We start from the raw sequence: 18,464 nt of genomic DNA on the forward strand, positions 1-18,464 counted from the left end.
GACAAATGGGTTCCAGGTGGAATGACCCCTGTTGGCATTGTACACAGTCTGCAGGCTTTAGGTTTGCCTTGGGGACATACTGCAATGTTAAAGAGTAAGGAACATCTTTAGGACTTAAAAGGAGCACATTTAGTGAATCTGAGTCCCAGTATCTGTGAAGGTGAAGATGTGGAGTTTCAAGAGTCACCACAGACTCCACAGTTCTAACAGAGATTCCAGATACCCTGAAGTCAGTGCAGTTACCATTTTCACTGCTGTTATTGCCTGTATGAGGAAGATTTCTGTCCCCTACTATAAGACTCATCTTCATTTTTCTGTAGAGATGTAGTTCAGATTCCAACCAGGACTTCACATAAATTGTTTGTAGAAGTCCATCAAGAAAAGCATAAAATGGTAAAGTGAGTCAAATAGAGTAGGCAGCATTCCAGAAAATGGACATAAACTAGCCTACTCAGAGTACTCTGAGCACATCCTCTGCAATTTGGAGAAGCTGATTCCCCAAAAGGAATACATATAATTACACTCATTAAACTTGGGGGCTGCTTGATTTTTCCTTAAAAATCATGCACTTGTGGTTTTGGTGCAAGACTCCTCTTCAAGGCACACACAAGCAAAATGATTTGCTGAAGTATCTTCATGCATATGGCTTTGGTGTTTGAGTTTCAGAATAGCTGCAATAGGCAATAATCAACAAAAGGGCCAATAGTTGATGTAAGTAACATGGTGACATCATGAAAGCAGTTTCCCTCTCAGCAACTCTGAAGTACTTCATCCCCTCTAAGGAATGTGTGACATTATAAAGAAAAAGAAACTTTTTAGGTCATTGCATTTGCTTATTTGATACAATATATTCACCATGCAGGATAGATGTGAATTAGTCCAGGTCAGCGGTTTTCAACTTGGAGGTCCACGAGGCCATGCAGATCTATGGACTTCTCCTAAGAAGTCCACAAAAGACTACTTTTCCTGAAAATCCAGTCTGTTGGCAGGGAGTGTAATTTTTCTATACACAAGCTCATGCTTCCCGAGGAAAATTTTGAAGGTACTGAGAAATAGTAAAAATGACTGGTCAAAGTAGCTGAAATTCATTGAAAAGTTAAGATTAACCATGTCAGAGCACCAGTTCTGTCTCTGATATAACTCTCACAAATGGCTACACTTAAAGCTTTCTCTCAGTTTATCCTGAGGGTCCCAAAACTGGCCTGAGGAGTGTTAACAATTATCCCAAACTTTCTGTGCCACATTTTTCACTGGCAGTAAGCCATGAATGGACCTCTCTTTGTGATGCTGCTTGGCTTGAGGCCAACTGAAACCAAGCCTTATTAGCCTGCTTGACATCAACAAGGCAAAGTGAATTTCTCTCCTGCATTGGTTTGGAAGGCAGAGGAGGGAAACATTTCAAATTGACCAAATAAATTCAGTAAATAAACAAGTCAGCATTTAAATGGTTTTAGCTAGAGTGAGTGTCAGCAAATGTGCAAGTCAGCACAGGAGAAAATAGACCAGATCTGAATTAAAAAGTCTTGGATATTTATTATCCTCCTTTTATTGACTTGAGTTCTTCCAGCTTAAAAGGCAACAGTGAGCATAGAATATGAAAATCAATGCATCTGCTGCTGTTTATTGCAATTAAATTTGATTTTGAGTTAATTGTAGCAGTCATTTTTCATAATTTATGAGCTGCTGTTGCTGGAGAACATCAGTCATGTTGCACATTGATGTGTCTGATGATGCTGAGTGTGGCTTCTTTCAGGCAAAGGTGGAACATGACATCAGAGACTCAAACACGTAAGGAAAACCAAAAGATATATTTCAGTACTCCACAAGGGATGGTTTAGAAAGCCATGGCCTTAAACATAAGTTGAAACTAGAAGAGAAGAGCAAGGTCTCTGGGGAGATACAGATTCCTAACATTTATAACTTAGGTCAGGTTTCTTTGCTTCCTTATGCCATGAGAATGTAGAGGACAATTACATTTGTAATTATGTTAAATTATTACTTTGCCACAAGCTTGCATTGTGCTTCCCAAGCAAGGGTAGGGCAGAGGTGTGAGCCCCACGCAACCTTTTCTGTCCACTCTGTCTGAAAGCATAATCTTGTTTGGTCAATTAAAAAGGTGTGAAGTTCATGAATCCTTTATGCAGTTGGAGTGTTGTCAGCTGCAGATCCGTAACCAGCTGAATCTGAATTTTCTCCTGCAATCAAACAGCTCATTCTCTGAGCTATACATGAAAATGTTGTCCAGTCTCACTATTCACCTTGCATTCAGATATCTTTTCTCTGTTCACTGTGAGCTATAAAGTCAAGTGAAAAAATGACATGAAAAAATGTAGTAATATAGCATTTACTTTTGGCCACGTGTCATCTGATGCATGTGTGCTCTAATATGAGAGACCTTCCTCAATCATCAGGGTTCAAGGACAAGCTAGAGTGTTTCCACAAATATGAAACCATACTCTGGAAAAGTAGAAAACTGACTGTTTCTGTTGGATACACATTTTCTACTGTATGATATTTGACATCAACAAATAGAAATGTGAGAAAAACCACACAATTATGGGTCTTGAGAAAGGAGAAAATGGTAATTCAGCTTTAGATACAACTTTGAGATCCAGACTTGATGAACAGATTTCAATAATGAGTAGTTATGAACTTCAGTGTTCAAAGGAAGGTTAGTGCCTGGAGATTGTGCATTCAGATTTATCTTGTTGAAATATGCCTGAGCTGCAAACTGCTCAGTTCTTTAATCCATCCGAAGCATAGTATAACAGAAGCAGGGGTGCATTGAGCTGTATAAATGCACTGTGCAGCTAAAGGCACTCGTGACTGGCCAAAATATATTTAAGATATTCAGGGTTGAAAAATCAATGCATGCCTTAATAAATAAATGTGGATTCAAATTGCTCTTCCCAGCTTCTTGTGGAACTTCCCAAACAAAGTGTGCTAATATTTGAAGCCTTATTCACATCCATTCAGTCTGATTTTGAAGCTCTGCAGGTAACTAGACATGGAGTCAAGGGTCACTTTTCAGGTCATATTTTTAGTCAGCTAAACAATTGCATCTATTTGTGGCCAAATAACCTCTATCAGAATGAATAGCTAAATGTGAGTCAAGGTGTGAGTGGTCAGCACAGGGAAAGTGAAATCGCCAAAGGAAATTTAAATCCCCGGTATGTAATTTCAGAGTTTTCAATGAGCAGAACTCACTCAAATTGCCTATTGTAGGAAAGTTGTCAGGTGCATGGTAGGACTTTTGATCATTGCACGCCTCATTTTGCTTTTCTCACAAGAAGATTACTTTTTGCCTCTCCTAAAGTATTGCACCATTTCTACATCCGTTTTTGGTTTCAGACTTGATGATTTCATTGAACATGCCCTGCGTTTTTGTCAGGTTCCAGAAGCAGGAATCCAGCAACTTTTTAGTCCTGGCATGTTTGAAAAGAGGTTGTCATGAGGTGGGGACTGGTGTCTTCTCCCAAGTAACAAGTAATAGGACAATAGGAAATGGTCTCGAGTGACACTAGGGCAGGTTGAGGTTGGATATTGTGAAAAATTTCTTCAGTGGAAGAGTGGTCAAGTATTGGAACAGGCTGCCTACACAAGTAGAGGAATCACCCGTCTCTGGAATTGTTATAAAAAAAAGTGTAGATGAGATGCTTAGGGACATTTTCTCGTGGTGGACTTGGACGTAATGGTTGGACTCAATGATCTTAAAACCTTAATGATTCTATGATTCTGTGGTCTCTTGGTCTCATTCAGAGCAAGACCATAGAAGAAGGGTATCTTTGGTATAATGTTGCTGTGTGTTACTGTCACGCTGCTGTGTCCCACATGAAGGTAGAAGATGAACACTTCAGCTCTTGACTTGTGCTACATGGCACTGTGCCCTATTAAAGAATAACCCAGCTGATGTGTTTTTCTCACAGGAGCCAACTTCTCTTTACGAGAGCTGGGACTTGAAGATGTGACACCGACACACGGGGCTTTGTACCGGACCGACATCGGGCTGCCTCACTGTGGCTACTCCCTCAGCGCCGGCTCGGATGCCGACACGGAGGCAGATGTGGTCATGTCACCCGAGCACCCAGTGAGGATCTGGGGACGCAACACCAAGTCCGGGCGCAGCTCCTGCTTGTCAAGCCGGGCCAACTCCAACCTCACCCTCACCGACACGGAGCATGAGAATACTGAAACAGGTAAGTGGTGACAGTGCATGCAAGTGTCAGCCCCGAGCTCTATAAGGAATGTCTCTTCCTACTACTCCACCTTAATCTTCCTTAGGTTTAGTGATGAGGTTTTTTATCAGACTCCATGAAAACACTCTTCTAACAGCCCCAGTCATGGCCTTTTTACTGTTCTACAGAGTCTTTGTTAATGAACTGCTGGAGAAGCTCCTACTTATTTATCACTGCGACAGAGATCATTAAATAGCTGTAATACTCTCCCTGCTTTTTGCAGCAACCTTTCAGAGGGAAGGCATTTAAATCTCCCCTCCTCTGGCCAATGCTACTCTTATCTTTGCTCAGATTTTCTGGGCAGATAATTTTCTTCTCTTCCTTGCTGGTTGCTTGACAGGAGCCGCTTCATTTATGTAAATTGGCTGACTGCTCTCTGAAGGAAAACGATGGTGAAATATTTTTAGAAGCCTTTTTCTTTGTGTGAAATAAAAGCTGAAGGTCACAGATTTTTTTATCTCTGCAACTTTGTGTCCCCAGCTGCAGGGATTCTTGCATGCCTTTTGTAGGTCTGGGAACCTTTTGGTCAGCAGTTCTGCCAGGCAGTGTAGGAGAAGGAGAGGGGACTTTGATTCAATTGCAACTTGACCCAGGAGTTCATCCAGTCCTATGTGCCTTTGCACCTTTAATTCAATTATAGCACAGCCTGCTTCTTGATATAGCTGCTGCGTGCAAGTCATTGGGCACTTGTGCTCGGCGCAGAAAGCTCATGTGAAATGACTGTATCACTTGTTCTTTTCATGCTTTCTGCCACGGTATTATAGTGACAAATGATGATTAGTTTTCCTCTGGAAGCCATGACAGTGAGACATACACCACCCACATGATTTTATGTTTAACTCCAACAGAATTACAGTTGAAGCTTATTAAGTTTCTACTCAGAGATAATGATATATTAGGCAGAGTTCAAAGATAAATGGTCTTCTGTTCAAAGGATGTACAGAAGAATCTTTTTTAATTATCTTTATCATACTTTTTGAAAGATTCTTAGTGTAGTGTCTTACAAGCAGACACATAATGGCAGGTTGCATTGTTTTCCTTCTGATCCTTGTGTTTTGATGAAAAATCAGAGGGATGATCACGGTCAATTACAGTTTTGCACATTCATAAGAAATTGCTAGAAAACAGCCAAAAGCAAGTGCCTTGCACTGCCATCCCATTCTCCTCTATCCAAGCATTTTTTTGTGCTTTCCATGTCATGTATGAGCAGCTGCAATCCTATCCCATACATTTTTTCTTTCCATGCCTACTAAGAAAAGCAGTATACAGAATTCTAGGTTGGTTCCCCCTCCCAGCCCCTCCTTTGGTCTTAACAGAGAAGAATTGCATTATCTGTTGGAGTCTTTTTGCCTGCTCTCTACACCTGCAAATGCAACTTTGTACCTACAGATCACTTTCAAATGAAATTATACTAGAAACAGCACAGTAGCAACTTCACGTGCCTTGAAAGGCTTTACTGAAAGTAATCACAGAGGGAGAAGGACTCATGTCAGGTTGGAGACAGCCTTCAATTCCTCTTTCCTTAACTTTAATGGCGCATTAACCATTTGTTGAACCATCACTTCATAGCAGCTAGAAAAAGAGAAATGAGAGGTGGAGAACACACAATGCTGTATAAAAGTAAGGGTTTCCTTGGAGCCTAGGCATTTGCAGTCTTAGATGTTGGGTGTTTTGAATGACAAAGGCTGTATCATACAGAAACCAAAAGTCTGTGTAGCACAAATAAAACATAGATTGCTGTGGTGTCCAGTATGTAATAGTATTGTTCATACTGACAAAAAAAGCGGTGGTAGAGATTAAAGGAAAACATTAAGATCCAAACTGTGCTGGTGATGAGCTTCATCTGATGCTTAGACTTTCCTGGGAAGATGTCATAGACATCAGACCATGTTCAGGTCAGAAAAACTGGTCCAGAACTGAAAAAGTTCACTTTAATATAGGGACTGTGGTTGAATTGGTGATATAAACATATGCAAACAAATGTTGCAAGGTAGAAAGAAAAGAAGGTTAGGGAAAAGTCTTTTAAGTAGGCAGAATTTGAGCATTTTCCTTTGTAATTGCTTGGCACAGATAAAGGCATGAGAAATCTTTGTGCACAAACTCCTCACAGCCTGAGACCTACTGTAGGAGCAAATGAAGCCTGAGATCCTCTCAGAAGCTTTTTCTGCTGAACATAAAGGCGTTTCCTCCCTCCTCACTCCACATAAGTAGTGTTTCTCTGGGCTGCTAGCTATCACACATGCTATTTTGAGAAATCCCAGATTTATAGAAGAAACATTTTCAAGAAGACATGAAATTTTGCTATTGGCAATGTAAAGTAACATAATGCTATGACTCAGTTTACAGGATGCCTTTATGAGCCAATATTAATTGTTGACAGTATTGATAGAAGTTATAGCCTTTAGCGGAAGTCAATATGGACTTTATGAACCTGCCATCAATAGAAGAGTTTATGGTACTCATTAAACCAACTTCTCCAATGAAGGTCAAAGTCAGCAGTTTTTATGCTGTTCATTATTTATCTAAAATAAATAATCAGAATTTCCTTCTGATGCTTGTATATCCAAAGTTGTCAAAGCACGATTCTGCCAAAACATTTATTGTGTTCCTAGAAAAGGAGAGGAGTCACTCCCTTGAAAAGTAGATTTGTTTTTATTTCAGGAGTGGTGATGCCTTAAAGGAACAGATATGCTGCTCAGAAAGGACAGTCACAGTCCGTCCCTGTCCTTAAGGAAGTCTGTGAAGTGCTCTGGTTTCATGGCGTATTGTAGTCCATAGATCGCTTAAGCAGGGAGCTTGCATGGAAAGCCATCCGTAGCTTTATCTAAACTGTTATGAGGTTTTCACAGAATCCCAGAGGTGTTTGGGTTGGAAGGAACCTTAAAAAACATCTAGTTCCAAGCCTCTGTCCTGAGTAGGGTCACCTTCATTAGTTTGAATGCTTCTAGGAGGCCAAATGCTTTTAGTAAGTTAAGATTTTGTTTTCACTAAAGAGCTGAGTTATAACTCTGGCATTGCCCTGAGCTCACATCCTGCCCACTCAAACAGCCACGATGGCTTCCCCTCCAGTGGGCAGTACATTTCACTTGACCTGGACAGTCACTTTGCACAGTGAGGGGACAGAGGCACAGCTCATGTTGCTGCATCTTGCCTGGGGAAAGTGCCATCATTCTGTATTGCTGATGTAGCAGGCACTTTTTATGCCTCATGGGGTTTTCTGCAGCATGATCATGATCTGAACTGGAACTGTGAACTCCCATTAACAGTTCAGAACCAAGCACAGAGTGAGTCTGGTTCCTGGAAGTCTAGGAGATTCTAGGAGAACTTCTTTCCTATAGTAGATTGCACTATTTCTCAGCAAGACTGATTCGAGCAAAAGAAGTTCCTGAAGTGGTCATTTGGAGTGAAGCCTGGAGTTTCCTGGCGGTACCTTAGCTAACCCCGAACAGGATTTGTACTGAGCCAGCAATTGTTTACCATAGAGAAGAGCACATAGAAGAAAAACGAGGTAATAGTCTTCCAGAAATTGCCTTATTTTTCAGCAATTTAGTCACATAAAAAAAAAAAAAAAAACAAAAAACTTCTAATCATAAGAAAATCATTATAAAAATAGAGTACCACAGGATAATTTAAACTGAAAGGCATTGCTGAAAGTCTCTGGTCCCTCTCCTGCTTAATGCAGGGCTAAGTTGGAAGTCAGGTTGGGTCACTCAGGGCCTTTTTCAGTTGCAATTTGAGAATTTGAGTATCTATCAGAATGGAGAGGCCACAGCCTCTATATCCTGGCTCTAGAGGTGACCACATTTGCTGTGAACAGCTCTTTTTCTAAGAGCTGGTATGGATTTCAACTGCAACTCATGTCCATTGCTCCCGTTGAGCACCTCCAAGAACAGTCTGACTCCATCTTCTGAACATCACCCATTGAAAAAACAGTTGAAAGACAACATCTAGAGTCTCCTCTCCTCATAAACAGTTGGAAGGCAGTTTGGCACTGGAGGAGATCAGAGCAGTCTGAGGACTTCCAGTGCTTAAAGCTTTTAAGTGTAAACTAGACAAAGATCTGCTGAGAAAGGTCTAGACTAGATGCTGTCTTGGTTAGAGTGGCTTTCTGTGTGGGTCTCTCAAGCATCCCTCTTTCTCCAGTTTCAATTCTTGCAGCACTGCTGCACCTTTTTCCTCTGGGGCTATGCAGGACTATTCAGGCTGGGCTTTTGTACTGTCTAGGGGACTCCTAACATATGTGGACATGGACAGTGTTTGTGTGCAAGCATCCAGGAACTGGGCTGTGTCTATTTCCTTTGGATCTGTAATAGAGATCTTAATCCAGATCCACCCAAAGTATTATGAATCATGTTGGTAACCCCTGGACAGATTTGAACTTGAGAGATAGGCAGAAAATGCATAGATATTCCAATATGAAATCCCTACCCACAAAAAAACCCTGAAAAAAACAACCAATCAACCAACCAAAAAAAACAAAAACAAAAACAAAACAAAACCCCACCAAAAAAAAAAAAAAAGAAAAAACAATAAAAAAGCAAAACAAAAAGCCACCACCAACAACAAAACCAAACCATTTTTTCTCTACCTTCAGTGTGATAATGAACTTACTGGTTTACTCAGTACAATCATTACAGTGTTACCATACACCTGGATCAACAGCATTTTTAAAATTGGTCTTTGTGAAAGTGGAGTTGCAGCCCTTTAAAAACAAACAAACAAACAAGCAAGCAAACAAACAAACACATAGTACAGCACAATTTTCAGCTATTCCAAAGAAGCCATTCCAAACTATTCCAAACTAAGGATTTACTTTAGTTGTAATCTGGGTTCAGCATTCATATCCACCAAGGCAAGTAGTTGGGTAAATATGAGAAAGAACAAGAGACAGGAAGCAGTTTTTTTCATTAGCAGGACAAATCAGGCATGATTAATGCTGTGAGGAGTGGTATGATGTTTCTCTTTGCCATCATCTCTTCCTTGGAAGAATGTGGGCAGTATCAAATGGCCAGAAGGATCTCACAGACAGGATGATTAGCATCAGATGGCTCAAGACAGTTCAGCTGAGTTGAAGATGCTCAACTGTGATCTGTCATGTAAAGAAATTCTTGCAGCAGCAGTGTAGCTGATGTGTGACTTCACCACACTGAAAGATGAGTGGATATGAACTAAAATTTCAGATCTAACCACCCAGGAAGCCAAAATTCAAGCTGCAGGACCTTTTCTGTCAAATTGCCCTGTGCAACTTCTTTCCATCTTCACAATTTAAAGCCATGTGGGAACCATCATCCTGCAAAAACTTCTTCACCCCTTCTACGATTGCAAAAGGGTTTACTACTGGACTCCAATCACCCATCTAATGATGAATTGGATATAAGTTTGATCACCCCAACACTTCCACCATACATCTGTTGAACATCTCTGTTTAGGATATACAGTTTCATCTCAGGGTTCATTTATCTTTAGCTTCACCTCTCAAAGCACCAGTCAGTGCCAAAAGTGATGTGGTGACTATAGTAATACAGACACTTACTGATGAAAAGGTTTAAGAGCAGCATTTTGGACCCACATCCTACAAATAGGAATAATTTCCCTTGTGTCCCATCTCTGGAATTGTTCATGGCTAGCCTGGATGTGGCTGTGAGCAGCCTGGTTTAGTAGAAGGTGTCTCTGCCTTCCCAGGGCATCCCAGAGGTTGGAGCTAGGTGGCCTTTAAGGTTCTGTCCAACGCAAACCATTCTGTAATTTTTTTCCTTTAGTCAATGCTGTTCTGGATTGCATTTAAATGAATGCATTTAAAACTGCCAAGCAGCAACCAGCTCGATCTCCAAACATGCTCTCCAAGCCTTACCAACTTAACCAGAAAGGTAGTAGATATGTTACACTTAATTTTTGCTTTCTCATCAAATAAATTGCCGTTCTGAAAAATTCTGATAGGCTGTTGTAAAACTGAAGCATAGTGGCAATCAGGAACTTTAAAGCTCACATGATAGCTCTGCCTCCTCTACCATCCCAGACTCAACTCTTAGCCATGTTAATTGACATAATACCTGATTTACAGAGCATTCCTTGCAGTAACCACCACATTCTCTGCTTCCACTGCTTGAGCCATTACTGTTGCTAGAAGGAGTGCTTAAGAAACTGAAGAGGGTTTTAGGACTCAGTAGAACTGAATGCTTATAGAACCTATTATAAACACAGGGGTACATTAAAGCAGGAAATAATTTAAGACAAGTATTTCAAACAAGGAACACCAAAGAAATGCTACAATTTTATTTCTCTGGGCAGTTAATAAATATTACTGATGCTTTCATTTATTCAGTAGTGACTGATACAGAACTCACCAAAGCCTTTGAAGGCTCCTGTTGCCATCAGCAGTGTTACACCAGGTCCTAGGTACATGGTGATAACAGTCTGGTTTTTGAAAACAGCATGCCCGAATGGTGTAGATCCCACTACTTTTGGTTAAATACATCACAATATGCTGTCCACTGCTAGTTTTCTGATAGCCATTTTGGCCTCTTATTAAATCAGAAAGCTTTCCAATGATCAAGACACATTTCATCAGCTTTTTGAAAATATTTTTTCCTCAGAGTCTTTTTACAACAGCTAAGAGAGCTTTAGACAAATAGTAATTATTTCTGTGTGTTTTCCTTGTTCTCTTTGGTTGTTGAGAGCTGTTCTCTTAATGTTGTCTGTATTTGCTACCGAGTGCCTTGCAAGGTAACTTCTTAATAGCTCTGACTCTCTGCAGAGGAAGAATTTTTACTCAGTTTTCTTTGCACTCACCTCCCTGTTTCCCAAATCACGTTGACCCAAATCACTGGCCCAAAGTACAGTTCAATATATCAGTGCAATTAGCAGTGCCAGAATTACTGTGTAATCTCTGCATTACATATTATTTGTTAAATACCCCATTTGATAATCCATGGTGACTTTTCTTTTTATTACCATGTTTTGCTGAGTAATTTCCTTTCAGGCTTCATCCACTCCATTGTTAATATTGTTACCGTGGTTGCAGCAACATCATCTCTTTATTTTCTCCTCTGAATTAAACAGTGCATTATAAAGTACTTCCAGTAAATGAGAGTGTGCTTCAGACATGCTTCTTCTGCAAACCATGAAGGCAAAAATGTGATACTCATATTCTGGAGAATTCAGAAAGGAATTTTTTTTAAAAAAACAAATATTTTTCAGAATAAATAATAATTTTAAAAGGATGTACTATGAGCTATATTTTATTAAGCTTTCCTTACAACTTTTTAGTAAGGGAAAACAATAATAAATTAGAACAGCCCAGGCAAGATCAGACATCTGCTGGCTGTCATCTTTCACTTGTCTCACATCAGTTGTAACCTCAATATTAACAACATGTTTCAGCTTGAAATAAAAAATTAGCCAGAACCCTTACCCCTAAATATCCATCATCGATTGCAGAAGTTAGTGAAGAACTACATAAAGTAGTAGCACATCCAGAAGGGAATTTTCACTGATACCTTTCCTTATTTCAGCTTCTCAAAACTCTCACATTGCCCCTTTCCAGATAGAATTTGCAAAAAAACCCCCATTTTAACTGTGTGTGGATACTGTTGGGATATGACAATTTACTGAAGCCACCTTACAGAGATATTCAGAGATTTGGTGATCGCTTAAAATGGGAAGGTCAGGGGAAGAAATGTGCCTTCAGGCTCTCCAACCGTAAAGATACTAATATTCCTATGAAGAATGTTAGTCCTAAAAAGGAGACTTTTAACTGTATGACCATCAAATGCTACATTTTCCACTGAAAAATGGCTCCCTTGAAGGCTGTTACATCTCCTTTACTTATAATCCAACTTTCTAATCACTGACATTCTTGATGATAGATACCTCATATTTTCTGTCCTCTTATCTTTTTTGTCCTTTTTAGATGTTAGTCCTGAGATACTTCTTGAAAGTGAATAGGTGAGTCACCACCTCACTCCTTCACAAGAGTCTCAGGGAAAGTTTTACCTGGATGAGACAGTGAATTCATGGGGTTTAGGACCACAGACCCTTATCTCCCTTCATATTCAACAAACTCCCTGCCCACTGGGAGTAAAACAGGCTTTCAAAATGATGATGTCACTGCCTCTCAGACAGTTGGGAGACAATTGACCCTTTGGTAGCACAACAAAGGGAACCAGAAGTATCTTTGCTCCCCATTTAAGAGATGAAGGCATATGAGATTAATCTGAATTTAGTATTTCAAGTGCAGCGTTAGTGGTCAGTATCTTGATTCTGTTTCACAGTGAAGGAATTCCCACTTATTTCTAGGGCTAATTTATTTCATTGCTGGCCTCTTTGTCCTTAGAGGAAAGGAGGTATTTCCTTTTTATTTTCTTTTTAAATTTTCTCTTCTTTTCATTTTTCCTAATTTTATTGCTGTATGGTGTGAATGTACTTTCTGCATTACTGTAATCTGCATCTGAAAGGATGCTGACACTTCAATCCTTCCCAATGTTATTCTTCTGTAATGAACTGCAGTTCAGTACAGGTTAGTGTGTAGGTTTCACATTGTTATTATTATTGTGATGATGGTGAAGCCATGAGGCAGGGAAAAAGCACTAAAAGATGCTCTTTATTAGCCTGAATATTGGTGAAGAGGGCATGTAGAAACAACATCAACAGGTAAGAATTTACTGTTCTTTGTAGTTATGTGATTAATTTTTGTCCTTTCTTTTGCCACTTAAAACTGCCTTGTCATGGTGATTTTATAAAGAAAAATAATTGCATTTATTAATATTGCAGGCAAGCTGCCAAGTATTTTGGAAGCAAATCTGTGCATTTTTTACACTGTTTCTGAGTGCCATAAATAATTTCTTAGGGTGTGATACACCCCAAGGGGAATAAACATGTGTTCAGCAGCATGAAACCTTTCGATAGTAGCTTTGCTTCCAGCCTGGTTTTGGGGTGGGATTTGTGCATCATTGCCAGTCAGGAATGGCTACTGCCATGGACTGAGGATTATGGTCAGGACACTGAGGGCCATCAAAGCTGGCATGGCACTGGACATCAGTACTGGAATCAGGGTCAATAGTCACTCGGAGCAGGATTTTATTTTTAGGGTCTGACCTAAACTCTCTTCTAGGCAAACAATTGATCCCTCTGGGATACACGAAAGAGAAGCAGCATGGAGAAAAACCAAGAATTAGAGGAGACAGTTGATGTCCCATCAAAGGATGGGGTGGTGGTTGAGAACTCAAAATGGCTGGATATCTACCTTGCGTGGCCCACAGACTCCTGCTTCCAGAGTTAGCCAGCTGGTTAAGCATGGAGCAGGGAGCCAAAGCTTGTTTCCCAATTGCCTTTTCTCCATTTTTTTCCTTCATCTTGGATCTCTAGGGGTCACATTGAGCTGCAGTGGGTAGGACATGTCCATTCATCATCCCAGCATTTCAAAGACATGCATTATTCCCTGAAGAGTAGAAGAAATTGGGAAGAAAGCCTGGTGCATCTGGCTTTCAATACCCACTATTCCCTCTACAAGCGTTCTTCCCAACTGGGCATTTCTAGATGCCCATGTCTGTATTTCTAAATTCCCATTTGGGCCACTGAATCTGCTTCTGAGTTCAGCACACAGTGTTAGCCCACATCTGGTTCAGTCTCCAACAATGCCCCTTGAGATATCTGACTTTGTTTCTTTCAGTGAAGATGTGTCTCCATCTATAAGCAGAACAAAGTGAGAGGAAAGAGCATGTTATTTTTGGTTTACCCATGCCCAGAGGTGCACACTGAGCTCCAAATAAAGGAAAGCATAGCTTCTGCCATGAGAATTTATTCATTAAAATCTCATTGTTTTATTTCTCAGAGGATTTTAATTAACTTTTAGCAACTTCATTCAATCAAGGGCAGTGATTGAAAATGCATTACTGCCCTAATTCTGCAAAGTTTTCAGTTTTTCTTTGGACTGCCCCTAAAAACTTTAATTATATGCTCTAGGGCAGGTTGTTGTTTAGTTATCTCCACCACAGCAAAGATCTTATTGAATCATGTATATAAAAAGAAAACAATAATTCACAGCTCTTTACACAGGCAGATAGTGACAGGACAAGGGGAATGGTTTTAAACTAACAGACAATAGATATAGATTAGATGATATAAAGAAATTCTTTACTGTGGGGATACTGAGGCGCTGTGACAGGTTGCCCAGGGAAGTTCTGGATGACCCATCCCAGGAAGTGTTCAAGGCAAGGTTAGATGAGGTTCTAAAACACTCACTTGGTCCAGTAGGAAGTGTCCCTGACCATGGCAAGGGGCTGGAACTCCATGATCTGTAAGGCCCCTTCTAACTGAAATAATTCTGTGATTTTATGATTGCATCTGAGGCACCACCTTGGTTAATAGGTTGCCACGCTGGGTACCCATCCCCATGCCTTTTCATGGGTTCTCTATCCCTCTTGTTATGGTAGTGCAACTGCTCATGGAGCCCAGCTCTGACTTATCCCCCAAACCCATGTGTTTTAAAGCCTTTTCTCAAGGGTGCCAGCCCAGAGAGCTCCTGATTTCACAATTTCCACTCAGCTCCCATGCCAGAGAGATCAATTCAATGCTCTATAGAGCAGCAGAAATCCTACCCAACAGAAGATCCTCCTGATTTGCGTCAAATAAGGGCCAGCGTCTGAGGGTGGCATAACAGAAACATCTGGGGGCTATTTAAAGCACTGTTGCCAGCAAGGAAGGAGCATTGCCAAACTCTCTTGGAAATGCACCCCAGCTCCAGCTCTCCAGCAAGAATGGTCACCTCCTTTGTTCTCACCAATTCATTTTCTGTGCAAGACTTATTTTCTTCTCAGTCTCCAGCATGGTGAAGACTTTTATTACCCTTAGTTTGAGAGGAGGGGGTGAAATTATGACCATATTCCAGTTTCCATTTAAATGCAGTTTTGACGTGAATTTCAAATAAATGTAAGACAACAAAAAAATACTAAAAACTCCAGTAATCATCTACTGAATAAGAAATCTGTTGTTCACCATTTTCTCTTCATAAAAAATGTAAAAAAGTAGGAATCTGAATAAATGCATGCTGAACTATATAATTGCTGAAATAAATATGTATAGATATAGCATACTTTTTGATTTAGCATAAAGAAGCAGCAAATTATACCAATCAGTGAGAATCAACCAGTTTTAAAAGAAAATAACTGAAAAGCACACATGCAAAACAAGATTAAACCTGATTATTTAAATCAAGATTCTCTGCTTCCTGGTTTAAACCATGATTATAATTTAAATGAGGCCACCCTGCCACAAATAGTTTAGAGACAATGATTTCTCGCACTTGTATAATGTGCAGATTTTATAGCTAATGGAGAGTCATGTTGCTTGTATGGAACATTTATGCACTGGGCCTTTATCTCCAGCCACTTTCTTAGTTTGCTGCTAGTTTGGTTTAGTTGTCTGAAGAAGGCAAATGGTAATCGTCATCTGAAGGAGTGAGAATCTGGTATCCCACAGAAAAATTCAAGATGTTTTTCCTTTGGGAGTTTTGCTTCTTTCTTAGAATGGAGCACTGCAACCTCAGAGTCAGGCTAAGATGCTGACTTCCCAGTAACACAGGGACTGGAAAAGCAGCTGTAACCCCAGATTATGAGTATGAAGGGAAATGTCTCCCTCTCTCTGCTTTGGATAATTACATTCCACTTAACAAAATTCCCTTTGCTCCTATAGTTGGAAGGGGTGTTTCTCCTTCATTAATTGCTCTGACTTGCTGCTGTGCTCTACCAAGCAGCTGTTAATGTTCCACCCCAGAGGAGTCTGCAGTTCAGTGATGGGTGAAATGATTAAGGCTTGCAAAGCACTTGATCATTTGGAATGAAAGGTGTGACATAAACATACCCCATTAGTTTCATTAGTGCTCAACAAAGCAGACTTTACCTGTAGCTGGTACCACTCCTCCTTGGCATTTAAGGTGTTCCCTCTGGAACGTGTGCAATTTGCTGGATGCATTCTTAGCTGTCTTTAAAGAAGCCTGTTACCCAGACAGGTGATTTGACCCGTCATATATTGGGGAATGAAATGAGTGCTGTGTTTGCAGAAGTTTGAAGAAGTGTTAATCCTGCCTTAGTTCTCAGGAAAAGAAAGGTAGTGACTTTGGAAATTACAGATACTTACTCCTGGTGGCAGGAAACTAGAAACTCTGACACGGGATCAGTCTACAAAGGAGAATAAGGAAAGGCCTTAGAGGAGTGTTACCTGATGGAGATGTAGAGATGTTAGAAGTTTGGTTGATAACGATGGGTTAGGTTGGTAAAGGTTCACTTAAACATTTATGCAAATAGAACAAAGATGTATGTATTTGTAAATTATGTGCCTATAATTTAGACTTACTGTCTAGCAAGGCACATCAACAGGGTTCCATGTCTCTTGTCAGGTCACAGTGTCCCTCAACATCACCTGAATATTTTTGGCTGTTGACTGTCCATCAAGTGTGATTCCCCCTGATGGGAGTCCTTGCCATTCCATCTGCACAGGACCCTTTCCACTGGTGTGCTGGCTGCTCTCAAATCAGGACAAATTTACCCTCTTTGGTCACTTTCCTTCTGTGACTGGAGCAAGCAGAAAGCAGAGATCAACTCACACAACCTACATGGGTCCTAAGGCTGAATGGGATATTTTCGTAGCTCCCTTCAATGGGGGTCATGTGTGTGAGCCGTTAGACTTTGTGATTTGTGTGAATTGAATAAGAAACCTGGAGAAACATCAGTGGACAGTCTTATCTCTTCAATGCAAACGGAGAAATCCTCTCATTATTTGAACAAAAATTATCAAAGTTTTGACAGGGGAAAAAAAAGATATTGCCATGTTAATTGTTGGATAGAGAACTTCTGGGGCTAGAAGGGTAAATATTGAGGCCATAAGTTCTGGAACTCAGTTCAGTGCTTCTCAGCATTTCAGTGAATATCTAGAGGCAAACTTAAACAGAAGAGTTTAGGAAATTTCTCTCTGTAAGCTGTGTGACTAAGGAGGAGACCAGTTCCCAAAGGAATATTTTGGAAGGTAATAGTGCTTTTTCTTAGGGAGATATTTTACCTCACAATAGAAGATTTTTTGAAGACCTTTAGATAGAGCCTTAGTCTAGACTATGAAGAAAATGCAGCCCCAAATCATTTTTATCTCAGTCATTGGCAGCAGTGTTTTGCATTGTCTACATCAGATTATGGTTAGTCCCACATAAGCACAAAAAGTAAGAGAAGTTCAGGAAGGGTTCCCAAAGACACCGTAGACCTGGAATCTATTATTGCCCCTGAACAGTACTCCAATAGATTCATTTCACCATAGACAGTGATGAACTTAGTTCTTAACCTTCTCTTAGTTCTTTTTTTCTGGAGTTTCTCACTGTAAGTAATGTTTTCCAAACCTTTAATGCTCTCATGGGCCATGCACTGTTTATCAATGTCCTCCCTGAATTGGATTTGGTTAATTCATTCTTGGCTTTGTCTAAAGTTCTTGCCAATATATTTGCATCCTTCAAGAGAAGAATGTCCAGACCAGATTAGAGATGGGGAGAGGTCAATACCCCTTTTCCTCAGCAGGCACAGAGAGCAGATAGATTCTGCAAAGGAATCACTCAGATGCTTTCCTGGAGAAACTACTAAAAAAATCTCTCCCAGAGCTGCTTCACAGATTGATGTCTTATCGATGGTGGCATGTGGGGGTTGAGAGGATAGGAGGGACAGATGGTCCATAAGGTTCCTTTGAGATACAGCCAGACTCAAAGAAGAAAAAGGAAGACTGGTGAATTTCTGGAAGAGCTTATTTCCTCCTTGGACTTGAACAGGGTGTTGAAATTCATCCAACAGACTCTGTAAAGCCTTTTGGATTCTAAGAAGACGACATAGATCTACAGCCTCATTATTGCCTATTGGGCTGTAAAACAAGGCTGTAAGGAATGAGGGAGACAATAGGGTTTGCTTCTTTCCTGTTTATACCAGCTCCTCTCCAATTGGAAATGTACTAATATGCCTTTTATGAAATAATTATTTCATTATTGTTTCCTTTGGCACAAGTATCTGATCATTCTGATTCCACATAGAGAATTACTTGGAAATGAATAATTCCAAATCATTTTCCAAGAATAATTATATTAATACATTTTCAAATCTGGATAAGCCTATGAATAGCATTCCAGACTAGGATGAAAAAAAATTTATCAGATTCTTTACTTGCATGTTTTTGGAAATATGCAGACATACCTTCCCTTACTAAAAT

The 18,464-nt window shown here is 40.1% G+C and overlaps 1 protein-coding gene across 5 annotated transcripts in view; it reads left to right on the forward strand.

Moving 5' to 3' along the window:
- The window catches only part of TENM4 (teneurin transmembrane protein 4), a 590,588-nt gene that overhangs the window by 250,928 nt on the left and 321,196 nt on the right, over positions 1–18,464 (forward strand). For all 5 annotated transcript variants that reach the window (XM_054270092.1, XM_054270093.1, XM_054270094.1 and 2 more), the window contains exon 5: positions 3,927–4,196. In XM_054270092.1, coding sequence (XP_054126067.1) covers positions 3,927–4,196 — 270 coding nt within the window. The remainder of the gene's footprint in view (positions 1–3,926; positions 4,197–18,464) is intronic.

This window comes from Melozone crissalis, unplaced genomic scaffold, assembly GCF_028551555.1.
Source record: "Melozone crissalis strain CALT ecotype California unplaced genomic scaffold, PUWL_Pcris_2 ptg000008l_1, whole genome shotgun sequence".
In the NCBI taxonomy this organism is placed as follows: Eukaryota; Metazoa; Chordata; class Aves; order Passeriformes; family Passerellidae; genus Melozone; species Melozone crissalis.